The sequence below is a fragment of the Anas acuta genome, chromosome 19 (assembly GCF_963932015.1).
Source record: "Anas acuta chromosome 19, bAnaAcu1.1, whole genome shotgun sequence".
Taxonomy (NCBI): domain Eukaryota; kingdom Metazoa; phylum Chordata; class Aves; order Anseriformes; family Anatidae; genus Anas; species Anas acuta.
In genome coordinates, this window is record NC_088997.1 from 5,520,143 (window position 1) to 5,536,221 (window position 16,079).

General features: G+C 53.9%; 1 protein-coding gene and 1 long non-coding RNA gene across 2 annotated transcripts in view; one reads left to right on the plus strand and one right to left on the minus strand.

Moving 5' to 3' along the window:
* RTN4RL1 (reticulon 4 receptor like 1) overlaps window positions 1-4,647 on the plus strand; it is a 30,304-nt gene extending 25,657 nt beyond the window's left edge. The window contains exon 2 of the mRNA XM_068655661.1: window positions 1,398-4,647. Within this exon, the coding sequence (XP_068511762.1) occupies window positions 1,398-2,749 (1,352 nt within the window). The 3' untranslated portion in view covers window positions 2,750-4,647. The remainder of the gene's footprint in view (window positions 1-1,397) is intronic.
* Window positions 3,442-14,593, minus strand: LOC137842057 (uncharacterized). Its single transcript, XR_011088896.1, has 2 exons — window positions 14,078-14,593; window positions 3,442-4,566 (listed from the first exon to the last, which is right to left on the minus strand). It is a non-coding gene; the product is annotated as an uncharacterized lncRNA (long non-coding RNA).
* Window positions 14,594-16,079: the final 1,486 nt, after the last annotated feature.

A 16,079-nucleotide genomic window follows, 5' to 3' on the forward strand; every position in this document is an offset into this window, starting at 1 on the left:
AGCACAGGCTTGGTCCAACACTTTGGCTGGCGATGCCTTCTTCTTAGAAAAAAAAAATAATACAGCAGTATGGTCAGAGGCGACTTTCTCTCCCCGGTAATTTATGAGAGTCTGAATAACCCAGTTTTATCTAAAAACGTGACGGATTTGCATTGGAAGAATGGACCCAGATGGACAGGTCACCTGCTGTTAGCTACCCAGTAACAGATCTCCGTACCAGGCAAAAGGCAACGCCAACGAGAGAGTTATATTTCAAACAACATTAATAAAAAACCAGTGAGGCTTTTTGCCTCCCACTCGTACTCAGCTGTAGGCGCTTGAAAAGAGGGACTGTGAAAGCCCAAGGGGTCCAGCACCACAGCCGATCTGGTGGTAACGACATGGAGTAATTAGAGGTGAACTCCACTTCCACTCTTGTTTTTCAGATTATTACAAGCAAATCGCAGTGCAGGGACTCTGGGGTAGGATGGCACTGGCAGCTGCACGCCGCTCTCGTTTTCCTCCTTTCTCCCGTGAAGTCCAGAGGCAGAATTCATTAGACATGAGCAAATTTTGTGTGTAAGAGGGAAAGCAGATCTAGGAGGAAATCTGAATGAGAAATGACAGGCTGGTGCAATGAGTCTGAAAAGCCGCTCCGCGCAGAAGGAATAGCCTGAAAGCAGGCATGGTGCGAGGAGTGGGAGCGCGCCGGGAACTGGGCGGTGATGCCGGCGCTGCGAGCGGAGCCGAGGGAGGGGATGATCGCTGCCTTGCTCGCTTCTCGTGCTCCGCAGCGAGCACGCCCTGGTCACGGGCACGTCCTGCGTGTAGCATTAGGAGATGCAATCTGCTTTGCCACAGGACACCTATTTTTAAAAAATATGCCTGAGCACCCGCTTCTAAACTGAGAGTTGCTCCTTGCTTGGGGCACGTCCCGGTGCTGAACAGGCCACGAGGGGCACGGCTGTGGCTACGGGAGGGCACGGAGAGCAGCCCCTCTCCTGCAGGAGGGCTGGGGCGTGCCGTGCAGGTGGCACGGATATATTTTGGGGTGAATCATTGGGGATTTCAACAGCTGTGTGCCAGAAGCATGGGCTGTTTGAGAAAGGGATCAGAGGAGCCCCCCTGGCTGCCCCACCTGCCTGCAGCCACGGGCTGCGCTGCGTGCATCGCCGGCGATGATTCCCCTGAGAAAGCGTCATCTGCCCGGCTCGGCCGGCAGTGTGACTCAGGCAGGCGGCGCGAGGAGGGAGGCAGCTTTCCATAGATCCCACCCAAAAAAGCACTGCGTGCCGTGAGCCCACTCGTCGCGGTCGCAGCCGTTTCCGCGGCTCAGTGGCGAGCGGCGTGAATCGGGCGCGGGTTTTGGCAGGAGGGATGCCCCCCCCCTGACGCCGCTCTCCCCTCTCTCCGAACAGGGGCCCTCGCGGAGCTGCTGCTGGTGCTGCTGGGGCTGAAGGTCCACGGGGCCGCGGGCTGCCCCACCGACTGCGTCTGCTACCCCTCGCCCATGACCGTCAGCTGCCAGGCCCACAACTTCGTCACCATCCCCGAGGGCATCCCCGAGGACAGCGAGAGGATCTTCCTGCAGAACAACCAGATCACCCTGCTGCTGCGGGGCCACTTCAGCCCCTCCATGGTCACCCTCTGGATCTACTCCAACAACATCACCTTCATCGACCCCAACACCTTCGAGGGCTTCGTCAACCTGGAGGAGCTGGACCTGGGGGATAACCGCTACCTAAGGGCTTTGGCGGCGGACACTTTCCAAGGGCTGGTGAAACTCCACGCCTTGTATCTGTACAAGTGCGGGCTGAGCTCTCTCCCCAGTGGGATATTCGGCGGCCTCCACAACCTGCAATACCTTTACTTGCAAGACAACCACATCGAGTTCCTTCAGGACGATATTTTTGTTGACTTGGTTAACCTCAGCCATCTTTTTCTCCATGGAAACAAGCTCTGGAGCCTCCATCAGAACACGTTCAGGGGACTAATCAACCTGGATAGGCTGCTCATCCATCAGAATCAGCTGCAGTGGGTTCACAGGCGGGCTTTCCACGACCTCCGGCGACTGACCACCCTGTTCCTCTTCAACAACAGCCTCTCGGAGCTGCAGGGGGACTGCCTGGCCCACCTGGCAGCCCTGGAGTTCCTCAGGCTGAACGGGAACCCCTGGAGCTGCGACTGCAAGGCCCGCTCGCTCTGGGAGTGGCTGCACCGCTTCAAGGGCTCCAGCTCCAGCGTCATCTGCGAGTCCCCCGAGCGGATGCACGGCAAGGACCTAAAGGTGCTGAGGGCCGAAGACTTTAGGAACTGTTCGGGCTCGGAGTCGCTCCACCAGATCAAAACACACACTTTCTCGGCAGCAGACAGAGGAGCCTCCAAAGCCCACCACCCCCACCACTCCTCCAAGGAGAAGGGCGGCGAGCGAGGGGCCGAGAAGGGTTTGCACAGCAGCCAGCCCGCGCCCCGGCCTGGCTCGCGCCGCCCCGGCAAGAACTGCACCAGCCACAAAGGCCGCAACCGAACCCTTAAGCCGGGGTCGCTGGGCCCGCGGAAAAGCGAGCACGAGGTCCACGACTACGTGCCCGACTATCAGCACAAATTCAGCTTCGGCGTGATGCCCACGGGCCCCCCGAGACGCAAGGGTAAGTGCACCCGGCGGACGCCCATCCGCGCCCCCAGCGGGGTGCAGCAGGCGGCCGGCAGCGCGGCCCTCGAGGCCTCGCGCCTGGTTTTTGTGCTGCTGCTCGCGGCCGTCATGCGCTGAGCCCGGCTGCGGCGGAGCGGATCTGCACTGCCACCCACCTACAACGGACCAGAGTTTCTTTTCTTCTTCTTTTTTTGGACGTGGAGAATCGGGGCCCCGCCGAGGGAAGGCCGGCGGCCTGCAGGCGCGGGCGGCAGCGGGCGCGGGCGGCAGGAGCGGGTTGAAAGGCGTTGTCGCGCGGTGGCACCATCAGCCGAGCCCTGCACCGGGAGAAAAATTAAAAAAAAAAAAAAAAAAAAAAAGCCAACCTTACACAACCGGATAACGGGGACGGCGGCCAGCCTGCCGGCAACGTCAGCCGGACAACTGGAAACTTGTGAAATCCTGTTAATTTGAGAGTGCGCCGAGTGACCCCGCCAATTACCGCAAGGAACATAATTGCTGTAAAAAACGATCACCAATTAAGCCTACACTGTTTCTCTGAAAGTGAGTGCAAGGACACTTATTCTCCTGTAATAAGGACATTGGTTCTCCCACGTTTTAGCCCTTTTGGCTCCAAACCCACAGGCCAAAGTTGGCTGGAAATCTCTTAGAAGACAATCTCAAACCCCTGAATATCTCAGGCATTACAGCAGAACAGGGCTTGCCTGCTGGGCTTGGAGTAGCCAACTACCAAAGGAAAGACTGGTTAGAGGTGGAATAATTAAAAAAATAAAATAAAATAAAAAACCACACACACAAAGAAAACAAACTTAAAGAAACGAAGTACCTGCCAGGAGGTGCGTTTTTTTGTAACCGTGTTCACACATCTGAAAAGCAAACCCAACCAATGCACAGGCCCCCTTCCCCTCAATTATCCATATGTATGTCTTATAATGTTTATAAACTATATGGAAACTATATCTTCAGAACTAAGGATTGTATTGTTGAATTTATAGCAGAACAGTATATCCTTTTCTCAAGACCACAAACGGCAGCAGTGCCTACAGATGCTGAAAGCCATCCGGCAGCCTCAGTGCGCGCGGGGGACCAATGTTCTTAGCAATTTAGAGCACTAAACTCTGGGAGGGGTCTGGGGGGGTAGTATGCAATGCAACAAAGTCCATATACAGAGAGCCAAAGCTCACCCTTAACGTCCTAATTTGTAAGAAGGGGGGAGAGGGAGGTGGATTAGCGGCGCCTGGTCCCGATGCACGCAGCCACGGAGCTCTGCCTCGGGAAAGCGCCGCGAGCCCCGGGGCGGCGAGGGGCTGGGGGCTTCCAGAGGTGTCGGTCGTGTGAGGACCTTTATAGCTGGCCTAAGGTTTTCACTCGGGCAGCAGGTTTGTGGGCTGCAGGTGGCCCTGACAGCATCAGGAGCAGGGATTTTTTTTCTTAAAAGGGATGGGTCAGGCCATGGGGAGAGCCAAGAGAAGTGGGGAAGCGCAAGGAGCGCGGGACCTGCGAGAAGCACGGTGCCCAGCGTTTCTGGTCCGCAGTGGGCAAGGGGAAGGCCCAAGAAAGCCATGGGAAGGGGTCGTGGCCAGCTGAAGGATGGGAAGAAGGGCTGCGCATTCCTCTTGTCCTGAGTGAAGCCCCGCAGCCGATGCCAGGTCGGGATGTTCTCGGTGTTCGGAACGCGCTCGGTGTTCGGGATGCGGTCGGTAGTCGGGATGCACTCGGTGTTCGGGATGTGCTCGGTGTTTGGGATGTGCTCGGTGTTTGGGATGTGCTTGGTGGTCAGAATGTGCTCGGTGGTCGGGATGTGCTCGGTGGTCGGGATGTGCTCGGTGGTCGGGATGCTCTCGCTGGCCGGCTTCGTGGCCACGGCAGAGCCGCCGGCGGCACCCAGCGCAGCCCGCGGGTGCTGCCTGAATTCTGCAGTCGGTGTTAATTCCCTGTCGGCGTGGATATGCAAGACAAAACAGACACTGAGGTTAACGAAACAAGGGAAATAAAAGTGATCTTGGACAAGAAAAGGCTGCTTTTCATTTTGTTACGATATCCCAGCTGGGGAGGGGGGCACTTTTCCAGCATGCAGCTCCCAGTGGCTCTGGGAACAAGTCCCATTCTATGGTGTGGGTGCCACACGGTTAAGCCCACATCTCCTTCCCTGTGCCCCTAAAATGGTCCCGAGTGGGGAGGGGGCATTTCCACAGCACCAGCTCTCCTGGGAGGGATCTGGAAATGCAGAGGGAAGCTCCCAAGCAGAAGAGGAATTTTCCCTGCCATGCTTCATTAGGAGCAGCTGGGTGCTTGGGGAGGAGCGGTGTCGCTGCCCCTCTCCTCGCACAGCACCCCACAAGTGGGGCCGGGCTGGGTGGGATGCTCCGGGTGGGAATACAGCTCCTGGGGAACAGCAGGAGGGACTCGGGGAGGAGGAAGGGAGGTTACTTCATCAAGCCCTCTCTGTTCCAACTCCTATCCAAACTTCTCCATCTACAGGGCTCTAAACCTCCACTAAAGGGATGTCCAATGCAGCCAGAACAAATAATCCGTGATCCGAAATAGCTCCCTCACGTCCTACTCTCTATAACCAATAGCAACTGAATGAGTCTGGCACTGTCCCTTAGAAGTGGAGAATGTTGTTATGTTGGTTATTTCGTTTCATACTCTGGAAATCAAAGCTCTCTGAGGGAGAATGAAGAGGAGAAGCACTTTATTAATTTTTTTTTAAGTCTCTGTATAACTCCTGTAATATAGGAGTGAAATGTCAGCACAGGAGATGCTAATGTTTTATAAATGATTTGGGTGCAGCAGGCACGATGGATAGTCTTTGAGATGAATTATATTAGAACAGACTACGCCTGGCTCAAAACCATAATTGTATTTTTAGTATCTTTTCCTTTAACATGTAGGAAAAATAAAGGCAACTCCACGGTGTATTACAAGCCTTGTCAATCAAGCACTCTAACTCCTAGCAATAAAGGCTACTGTTTAAAAACCAGAAGGGAGACGTGATACACCGCTAAATAGGAGGTGTCACTTGACACAGACTACAGGTTTCTGATGTTCCTCCTGCCTTCCCTTTGCCACCACCCCTCCCTGCGCCCATTCTTCCTCGACAACTGCGGCTCTTTGAGGATAAACTAAATTTTTATGGCATGCTCTGACACTTTGCCTCAACAGCTACCTTCCCATCCGCGTGGTGCGGCTCCACCACGGCCCCGCTTGGCTCCCGTGCGTGCCTCACGATCCTTTCCTACAGCATGTCTTCATGCATTTTGAATGCTGCTCTGAGGCTGGAAGAAATCCCCTTTTCTCCCAAGCAGCACTCCTGCAACCCCAAAACGTGCATCCCTTTGGACAAGGGGATAACCACGGAGCCAGAGCCGGGCTGAGGCTCTTGCAGGAGGCAGATGCGCTTCTCCTTGGGCACAAACCCAAATTCTCCCTGCTTGCAGCTCGCTCCGTGCTGCCCTGGACATAGCCCTTCATAGTGAGGGGGAAAGAAGGGATTCCCTTGGCAAGCACACCTTTGGCCAGGCCACGATTCCCCTCCCTGGGTCCAGGCAGACAGGCTGAGCCGTGGCCAGGCACTGCTTCCCTGTCTGTTCGCTGTGCTGGGGACAAGACGAGGCCCTTGCAGCGTGCCTGCCTCCCCTTTTCTATTTGGTTGTGCCGGTGAGCTTTAAGGCTCTAACTTTGGGCTGTTCATGCAAATCCTTTCCATAAAAAAATAAAAAAATAAAATAAATGAAAGAGAACCCAGAAGAGACCCCACACTGTGCCTCTGGAAACTCGCTCACGGCTGCAGAATCCCGTTTCCTGAGTCAGAGCCAATTTTCTATCCATTGTACCACTTTTCCACAGTTTCATCCTGTAATTGCTAATACAGAGCTTTTCCTACATGCTTTGAAAACACAAAGCACATGACACTGCGTCTCTTGTCCTCCCAGGCAGGATGAAAACCAAGCACCTCTCGGATGCTGAGAATAAATGTTTGGTGCCCCAGGCTAAGCTGACATCACACCTCTGCAGCTTCTGGTACCTTCTCCACCGCTGCCCAGACAACACCTTCCCGTGTGCCTCCACATCACCGTTCCCAATTTGCTTCCTTTGCCCCAGAAAATTGCTCTGAGACCCCCTCCTCCTTTCAAAGGGGCAGTGCAGAACAAAAACATCACCTTTCTTTTAAGCTAACATAACATTTTTTTGTGGTCCATCAGGTGCAGCCTCCCCTCGGCTCTCCCTTTGCCGACGCTTTCCATCATGCTCTGCCTGTCTCAGTTTCAAGCCCAGCCCCACAAACAGTTCCCAAGATCATGTTTTCCATTGCACGACCAGGAATACTTCCCTTTTCCATAGCTTGCTGTCTCCTTGAGGTCTCATAGCCTGACACAATTCCTCTCTGCCTGCTCTCATCTCCCCCCCAGCCGTGCCCGAGCTCCCATCTGCTTTTCTCCCTGGTGAAACACGAGACTGCTGACACCAGGCTACGGATGGGAGCAGTGATCGGAGATGTGCTTGTGGTGCTTGTCGTGTTGGGGGTATGGGGTGGGAGAGAAGAGCAACAAACATAAAAAAAAAAGACACAGATGACTGTGGGTTTGGGGAGGTGCCACGCTAGCATCACTGGAGAGCCCAACCAGCTCCATAGCCATGTAAAAGATGTGCCATGAGCAGCACCCCTCTGTGTCCCCATCCGTCTGTCTGTCTGTCTGTCAATATTCCCCATCCTCCCCTCTCCCAGAGGAACAGCCTCCAAAGGCAGAAGGACTTTTCATCCCCAGGACCACCTCGGTCCCTGGCCTCTGCTCAAAAGCAGCCAGTTGGCACCAGGAGCCAGAGGACCAAAGCCAGCTCTGCACCACCAGCCCCTGGGCACCCAGCTCAGCACCAGTAAAAAAAAAAAAATCCATTTTTTTCCCCCACCCTGTGAACGGGGGTGAAATTCTGCCTATGCCCACTGCAAACACGCCTTTGTTTCTCCGCAGGCTCCTTGGCTTGTTCCCTGCCTCATCTGCACAGCCCAAGTCCTTTCCAGAGCTGCCCTCCATCCTCTTCCTCCTTTGTGAAAACAGAATCAAAATAACTGTTTAACAAATCAGCCATTACCTTCTCCCATGTCACCAATTCCCCGCTATCATGTCGTAATTGACCAATTTTCTCTTTTACCTTCTCTCTGCTCTGGATACGTCTCGGGAAGCTCTGATTGTGTGTTAAAATATCCTCTCTAATTCACTGCTCAATATCTCTTTCTGCTCTTCTAATTGCCCTTTTAACTTGCTTCTAATTTTTTATAAATCTCCTAATCCTCTTCCCGCGCAGGTTGTTTACATGCACCATAGAATGTATATGTATTAGCAGATGTTCCTGGGTAAATAATGCACAAAAGAATATTACTGCTTCACACAAGCTGCAATTACTGCCTTCCTTCTGAATAAGCCCTGGTTAACCCTCCTATTTAGGGCACACGCCCCTGATGTCGCACTGCACATCTCCAGGCTATTTCACTCCTGCTGCAGAACATTAACACCACCAGCTCCACCAGGGCGCTCTCTGCATCTTCTGGGGGGAAAAAAAATATATATAAAAAAAATAATAAAATAAAAGGATAAAGGGATCTGTGCAGCTATGTTCCAACAAATCTTTTTCGGGAACGCAGCTAGAAGAAAGGAAACAAAACAGCTCCTCAACTTGAGCAGAGCGGCGCAACCCCGAGTAATAAACAAATTTGATAGTCTCGGTGCTTTTGATTTATGAACAGCTTACTGCGCTCTCAGGAAGCTGGCTGTCAGAGCCCTCGTACCGCAGACAGGCAGAGGGTCAGGCACGCATTGTTTGCCATCCGCTTGGTGAAAGACTTCCTAAAATTACTCAGAATTTCCTTTCTCTTTTCCATCTCTTCTCTCCGCTTGTTTGCGGTCTCCTGCACGCAAAGCCCTATCCAGCACAGCAGTACCTGCCAAAGGCTTTGACTTCTGTGTTTTCCATTTGAAGAACGAAGCGAAATCGTGGCTTTAAAGTGATGAATCTCATTTGGATGGGGAAACTCGGCCCCGGGAGGAGGCGGAAGGCAGCGTGGTGCTGGAGGGTGCCCGCACCCAGCATCTGCCTGGCTGCAGCCGCTCACCCCGTCCTGCCCAGGAGGCAAAAAATTAGCAGAGGGAGAAAAAGAAAAACAGGATGGAAATGAGTAGAAGCTCCCTTCCTGCCTTCTGTAGCTGCTCTGCCACGCAGGGTCAAAGGAAAAACACTCTTCTGGTAAAATATGAAGCTGTTCATATGACAGACTGCAGGCTTCCGAGGCCGTTCCCGAAGAACAAAACTCTCTCAGCTGTTTGCTGTCTCACCCGGAAAGATTTCCATTTTCAGGTCTGCACGCTTCATTTTCCAGAGGAGCGGATCCCACACCCAGCCGGGACTGCCATCCCCAGAGACGGATTTGTTTGTGCAAATCTGCAAACCCTTGTGGTGCCCGAGGCACGGGGCTGGGCACCGCACCTCCCGGTACCGCACACGCCTCTGCTCCGCGCCTGCCAGCGTGACTTCGTGGTGTTTTTTTCTCCCACAGACTCAGGTCTGGCTTCTCAACACTGCGTGCAGATTGCTCTCCCTGCAAAAAGTTGTCCCAGTTGCTCCCTCTGCCCACCCTGCAGCTGAGCTATCCGGGAGTCGTAGTTTTTGGCTTCTCGCTGTTCTTCTCTGAGACAGCGCTTCCAGATCGACTGTCTCATAACTGCCCTTGCTGTGTCTGTGTTGTTTTTAACTCACGCATTAACCCCGTTCTAAAAAAAAAATATATAGTAATAAAAAAGGAAAAGCAGAGTGACACTTCCAGTGCGTGGGCTGCCCAAGGATCCCGAGGACCAAGCAACCAAAAACCCCAAGCCCATCGCCACGCAGCGCGGGCTGCCACCGCTCCCGCATCCTCGCGGCGGCGGGCAGACTTCTCGGCTCCTTCCTGCATCTACTTAGCACGTCGAAAGTGAAGGAGACAGGAGAACACAGGCACGCCGAGCCCCTGCTAAACCTGAACTAAATATACCGCGGGAGGCTAACAGCCTGACCCGACGAGCTGGCGCGGCGGCACCCGGACCGCCAGGTTCATCGCACGGCTGCAACGGGGTTTTTGCAGAGCGAAATTGGGAAATGCCCCTTTTGGGGGCACCACGAGCACCACCAGCATGCTCCGGGCTGCAGCGACACCCAAGATTTTTGGTGGTTTTGTGTTTATTTTCCTGATAGTAAGCACAGGCAGCAGCCCTGCTTTAAAGCATCTCCTCCTCTGCGGGTCCGTCCTCCTCTGTGCATCTCACCTAGGTGGAAAAATGACACAGGAGGCAACAGCGCAGGAGAAGCAGGCAGGAGAGCACTCGTGCAGGCTGGGGTGGGGCTGTGCAGCCACATAAAGGGGAAAAAAAGAAAAAAAAAAGAAAAAAAGAAAAGGCGGTCATACGTGACTCAAGAATGAAGGAGAGGCAGTTGCGAAATTATTAGATGCAATTATGCGAGCACAGCACGTGAAAAGTAATCCCAGCTGCTGGGAGCTGGGGGGGGGGAAGAGGAATCATGATGTGATTCAAAGGGGGCCCAAGAGAACACGCGCACGAGCAGCGGTGACCTGGTTTGCAGACGGAGCCACTCACTCCTGTTTCTGCCCGGGTGCCAAAGCGGAGCCTCGCTCAGCCCGGCAGCACCCGGCTCCCCTGTGGCCCCTCCGGCTGGTGCAGGCGCTCCCTGGGGTCCCCTGGGAATTGCATCTGTTTGCACAATGCAAGCACAAGCAAGAGGCCAGTTTTTAATGCAAAGCGTCCTCCTGCCAGCTTCCCAGGGAGTGCTTTCTAGCCCCGGCACACCGCCCTGTTCCTGGGTGTCAATATTGGGAATGTGCACTAATCAGTTTATTTCTGTTTGCTTTCTTCCTTATTTTTCACTTCTGTGGAATTAAGAGCTAATCCACTGCCTGTGCCGATTCCCATAATTTCAAGCCGTGCACTAAACACGGGAATTCTTAAATAGATTTTTGTTTCCCCGGCTGCGCAACTTTCCCCGAGTTCCTCCGTGTGCGGGAAACCAAAGGCGGCTTCAAACACTGGAGCAAGAAAACAAAACGCGGCTCCTACATCAAGCCAGCTCCCAGCTCCTCAGGCTTCCAGCACATCTCAACACAGAACTGGAGCAAAAGGGCAGATTATTTAAAGCCGTCACATGTAGGCCAATTTTCGCTGCAGTTCCTTTTGGCTCTGATTTTGCAGGCCCCAGTGGAGTGGTGAAGTCATGAATAAATGCAAGTAAACTGAGCTTATCCACTCTCATTTGAGCAGCAGAGTTTACTCGCCTCATGCTGCTCCGGCTGGAACACCAGAAGGGGAGTTTATAAGGAAGAAGGGGGCGCGGGGGATAATCCAGCGCTGCCCTTGCCTGGCGATTCAGCGAGTCCAGCACGGAGTAAAAACAGGGCCAGGATCCTGCAGACCCACCACGTTTCTTGCTCTGGGTATTGAGCTCCCTCCACGATGCGGGAGGTTCCCTGCGCCCCCGGCTCGCAGCGAGCTCAGCTGCTTGGGGTCTGTGGCAGGGCTCTCTCCTAAAACCCTGCACGCAGAAAGATTCATGTAAGAAGACAAAAAGATTCATGCGTGAAGGAAGACGCGGTTTCGCAGAGGATATTCCGCGGCCGGAGGCAGCATTTTGTGGAGGAGGGTTAGATTTTGGCTGCAAGCTCCGTTACAGCCTTCCACGTCAAAAATAAACAGAGCAAATAGTTTTACAGCGTGTGAGGCCTCGCAACACTTCACCTGGCAGTCGGTGCCGTCCCCATCAAAACGGCAGCTCGGGCCCCAAACCTGAGTGGCGCTGACATGAGGACGGTCCCCTGGGATGCTCGCCACCACGCTCGCCCATCCCGCAGCCTGCGGGCTCCTCCGAGCTCTGCCTCAGCCTGCAGAGACCCAGGCGGACAGGATCTGAGGTCTGCAGAGATAATGTGATAATCATAATGGATTTAAGAAAGGGAAAAAAAAAAAAAAGGAGGAAAAACACCCTGCAATTTTATCTCCCTGCTAGCATCCCTTCCGCTCAGCTTCGACCGTAGCCGAGTGGCTGCCGCACTTGTCTCCTTGTGGTCAAAGCAGCGGCGAGAGCCAGTTTCTTCAAAGTTAGAAAAAAAATAATAATAATAATGGAGTCCCCGCATTCCCGCTGTGTTTATAAAGAGATGTTTTCTTCCCGAGCTACACAGCATGGCGGGCTTAATCTGAAATTTCTTTTTAATCATAGCGGGAGTCCCAATTAACGTGTCGGGTAATCATTCGAGTAGAACTGGAGCTTCACGGCCGCGGCGAGGCGCGGAGACGCACGGGATCGGACCTTCAGGGGATGGGCAGGGGCCGAGAGCACGCCGTGAGCCCTCCCAAAACACCGCCCTGCTGCATGGGGCAGCATTCCCCTCGATATTTGGGGGCGGACGGGGCTCCGAGCCCCCCGAGCAGCGGGGTTGCAGCAACTAACGCAGCGTGGCCTCCAGCCAGCGCCGCGCCGCGCCGAATTGCTTCTCCGTGCACTTTCCCAGAGGAAAAACACCGCAGCCGCTCCCGCTGCGGGATGCGGGCGCGTAATCCAGCGCCTGTGCCGGCAGGCGGGGAACCTGGTGCTGACCTACTTTCCTCTGCTGCGGGAAGAGCTGGGCTGCAGGCAGGATGCAGCGCGCAGGCATCGTGCCATCGGGATCTGGCGTCGCCTCGCTCCTGCGCCACCCCTGGCACCTCTGTCCCCACCAGTTCCAGCCTGATTGCTCTTGGTTTATACTGGTCCCGGCAGCAGGGCACGCTGACCTGCTCCTTCCAGCTAGTGATGAAAATCTCTGCTTGCCATGCAGTGGGTTTTGGCCCCGTGTCACCAGGTAGGGGGTTGCCTGCGTGGCCGCTAGCTCACCCCGAGGATGCGCAGGCACCAGACCCTGTCGGCCTCCAACACGCAAAGCCTCCCGCTCCCTTCCTATTTCCCATTCACAAGGAAGTTGGGGCTGAGCTAGTCGCTGCGCTGACCTGGAAAGCGAGGCTCTTTAAAATTCAACCGCGTACACCCGCGGTGGATTTAATCAGCGAGCGGTACGGAAAGCGCAGGCACTCCGGCTCCGACACCGGCAGGCTCCTTCCTCCGTACAGCGGGGCCGGCGCGCGGCCAGCCCTCCTCCAGCACTCCCTGAGGTCCCAGCAGCGTCTTCTGCAAGGATGCTGAGCTGCAGCCCCGAGGTTTGGGAGTTAAAGGCTCGCCGCAGTCACTGGGGCTTGTGTAAATTGGTCTTCGGAGGGAACGAGCTCCGGCGCCGTATGCACAAACACCGCTCGGCAACCTACTAAAGAGCTCCACCAGCGCCTCTTTTCTTTGTGCTCCCAGCAACCTGGGTAAAACACACCGGCTTGATTCAGCAGATCTGGGGATAAAAAGCCGCCGTGTTTAACCCGCAGCCTGCGGACCTTGCGGGCGGTTTTTCTGCACCACGCTTCCCTCCTGCAAGGGTTTAAGAAGGGACCGTTTTAATTGATTAGCGAGCCCATTATGGACAGGCAGAATAACCGTGCTGCAATTGAACTTAGGTCCTTGAAATGCAGGAAGACATCAGCCTGCAGTGCATTTGCAAGCCTTAGAGGCTAATTTCTGCCCTTTTTGCTGTTCCACACTCCCGGCCTGGGATTTACCTAAGCACACAGGATGCGTCTGTACACGAGTCGGGGCAGGCGGGGGTAACCGCCTCGCATTGACATTCAGTCAACAGATCCTAATGATAAAACAATTTCCAGCCCGCACTTTGATTAAAATCAAAGCCACGGAAAAATCATGCTAAGGTTCATCTAATGAATTTTTTCCTTCCAAGACTTCAGCAGAAGCCTTGCCAGGGACTAAATCCGAGGGGGTAAGCTGAATTTGATAGTCTGGTCGTCTTTTTCACCCCAATTCCTAGAGCAGGCTTAGCAGTATAAATAAATCTGGCATGGCCACCAAGAAAATAATCCCTTCTATTTAGCAGCAACAGTCTACTGGGGAGGATAAGAGGCACTTGAAGACAAAAACAACAATCTCCAACTGTATATATATGAAATTAAAGGATGTAGGTAATTAATTGTTTGATAAGATAATAAAATCTGCACTAAGCTAGGGCCGTATGAGTCAGAGATACAAGAGATAGAAAATATGTTCATCACTCAGTCCACCTCTTTACCAACACATGTTTTCTAGCATTTGTCCAGTGTAGGTTTTGTTTTGTTTTTAAGTCAATGAATCAACTTTTTTGATATTCAGCCCAACGCCAAACAGGAGCTATTGGCATTTTGCTCAGGATGAATAAATAACCAGTAACGTTGCCGTCTCGTGAGATCTTCCAGGAAAAAAAAAAAAAAAACAGGGAGAGGTTTCCCCAGGACACGGCTGGCTCAAGCACACTTGGTTAAAGGACATACCTACCTTCGCACACGCCTTATGGCAACTGCTGGAGACAACTGCTCGTCCCTCGCTGCTCTTTTGTTGGCCGCTCCCTTCTCCCCAAATACCAAGCGACTTGTTTGGAGCCAGCCCGATGCTCTCACCGCCCTTACCTCACTCTTAGCAACCTTCTATTTAAAGTCACAATCTGTTGCAGCGAACCAGCCCGCTCGTCTATAAACAAGCTGTTATGACCCCGCTGCAGGAAGGGGAGGAAATGGCCTATGCTTTAAAGTCAGCTGCCTTCAGTAATTAGAAGCGAGGAGACAAACATGAAAGCAATGACGTTTAAATATTCTCTTATTTAAAGGGTACGCTGGTGCTCCAGTCCCTCCTCACTGCCCAGGTAAGCAGGCCCAGTGCAATTAGCCAAGCAACTCGTGTCACTTGCCATGGGAAGGGGTCACAGTTTTTTTTTTTCTCCATTACTGGAAGAAGTAGATGCTGGGGATGTTGTTTTTATTTTATTTTTTTTCCCAACCAGCCTTTGTTTCCTTAGAACGCAACATCAGCTGCTTCTGCCATCAGACGCCCTGGAAGGTTTTATTAGTCCTAATGCTCCGCAGAAGAATTAAGAGGTAACGGCACATATGTTCTGCTCTGCTCGGGAGTGTGGAAGGGAGAATTCGCTCTTCTGCAGCAGCACAGCTGAGCGTGCACGTCCTGGGTACCGCAGCCGCCTGCTGATGAACTGAGGCCATCGGGCTCTCCCTCCGCAAAGGAGCTCTACTACTGGCCTGGGAGGGGAAGGGGGTCCCTCGAGAAACACGAGCATTTCTCCTGGAGCCGTCAGCACACGGGGTAGAGGAGACAGTCTCCTTGTGAACGGCAAAGCCGGGCTCTGCTTTGCTCCAGCTCCCAGATGGGAAGTGAAGGAAAAGGCAAAATCAGCACTAACATCGCACCTGGGAGGCTCGCAGCGCTGCGCAGCTTGAAACTGAGCAGGGCACACGTCTCCCATGAGGCTGGCGTGACATTATGCTCACAAACAACCCGCAAGTGCTTTCGGGGTGGAAGCCCTGAAGCCCTTTTGCTGGGGGAACTCATCCAGACGGGCACGGAGGGCAGGGAGCCCGCGTCCTCCAGGCGCTGCAGAAAGGCAGCGGCGAGGAGCGCAGGCATCCAGCTGTGCCCGAAGAGATTAAAGATGAGAATTAGCAAAGTTACAGCTTATGCACATACCAATAAGAGCAGGCATTTACCACCACTTGGATAATTAAAAAGATTCTTCACTGGTGACCGGGCTGGCAGGGACTCATCCCGCTGCCACCCACGGATGCAAGCAGCGCGCCGACGGCAGCGGGGGCACCCCAAAAACCCCAATCCACCGAGCTGCAGAGGGGGGGGAGAGGCTGCACAGAGCCCCCTGCTCCTGCCAGGAAGCTCTGACACCCCCCCAGCTGGGCTGGGGCTGAGGTTGGGTTTGTTTGGAAGGATTTTTAGCGAGATGGTGTAATAGTGCCCGCATTGAAATGCTGAGACTTTGGGAGCAATTATCCCAAAAAGCGGCGTGTCAGGCAGTGCAGCGCCAGCAGCCAATTAGGCTGCGTGTTACGAGGCAGAATATAGGCATTAACACACGAGCCGGCAAGCGCGGGATGCGTTCTGCATTTAGTGTATTTACAACACATGACCTAATAGTAAAAGCAATAATTAGCTACTATTAATACTGGCGGAAGAAAATAGAGGGAGAGAGGAGCTGCGCGGCCAACCCCGGGTTTTTTATACAGAGGTGCCTGACAGGAGCGAGCAGCAGAGGTGGCACAGCGCTGTCCCGAAATCTGGGCATGGGGACGGGTGGCATGAGGGCGGATTTGGGCACGTGGCCGTGGCACAGGAGCTGCTGCGGGTGATTTCAGTCCCACCTGCATCCACCGCTTCCCTTGGAGAACCTCTCCCGGATTCCCCAAGCTACACCAAGTCGCACACAGCCCGCGGTGGGCAAGACAGAAGGACGACATCCCACCCCGGTAGCCAAAATATT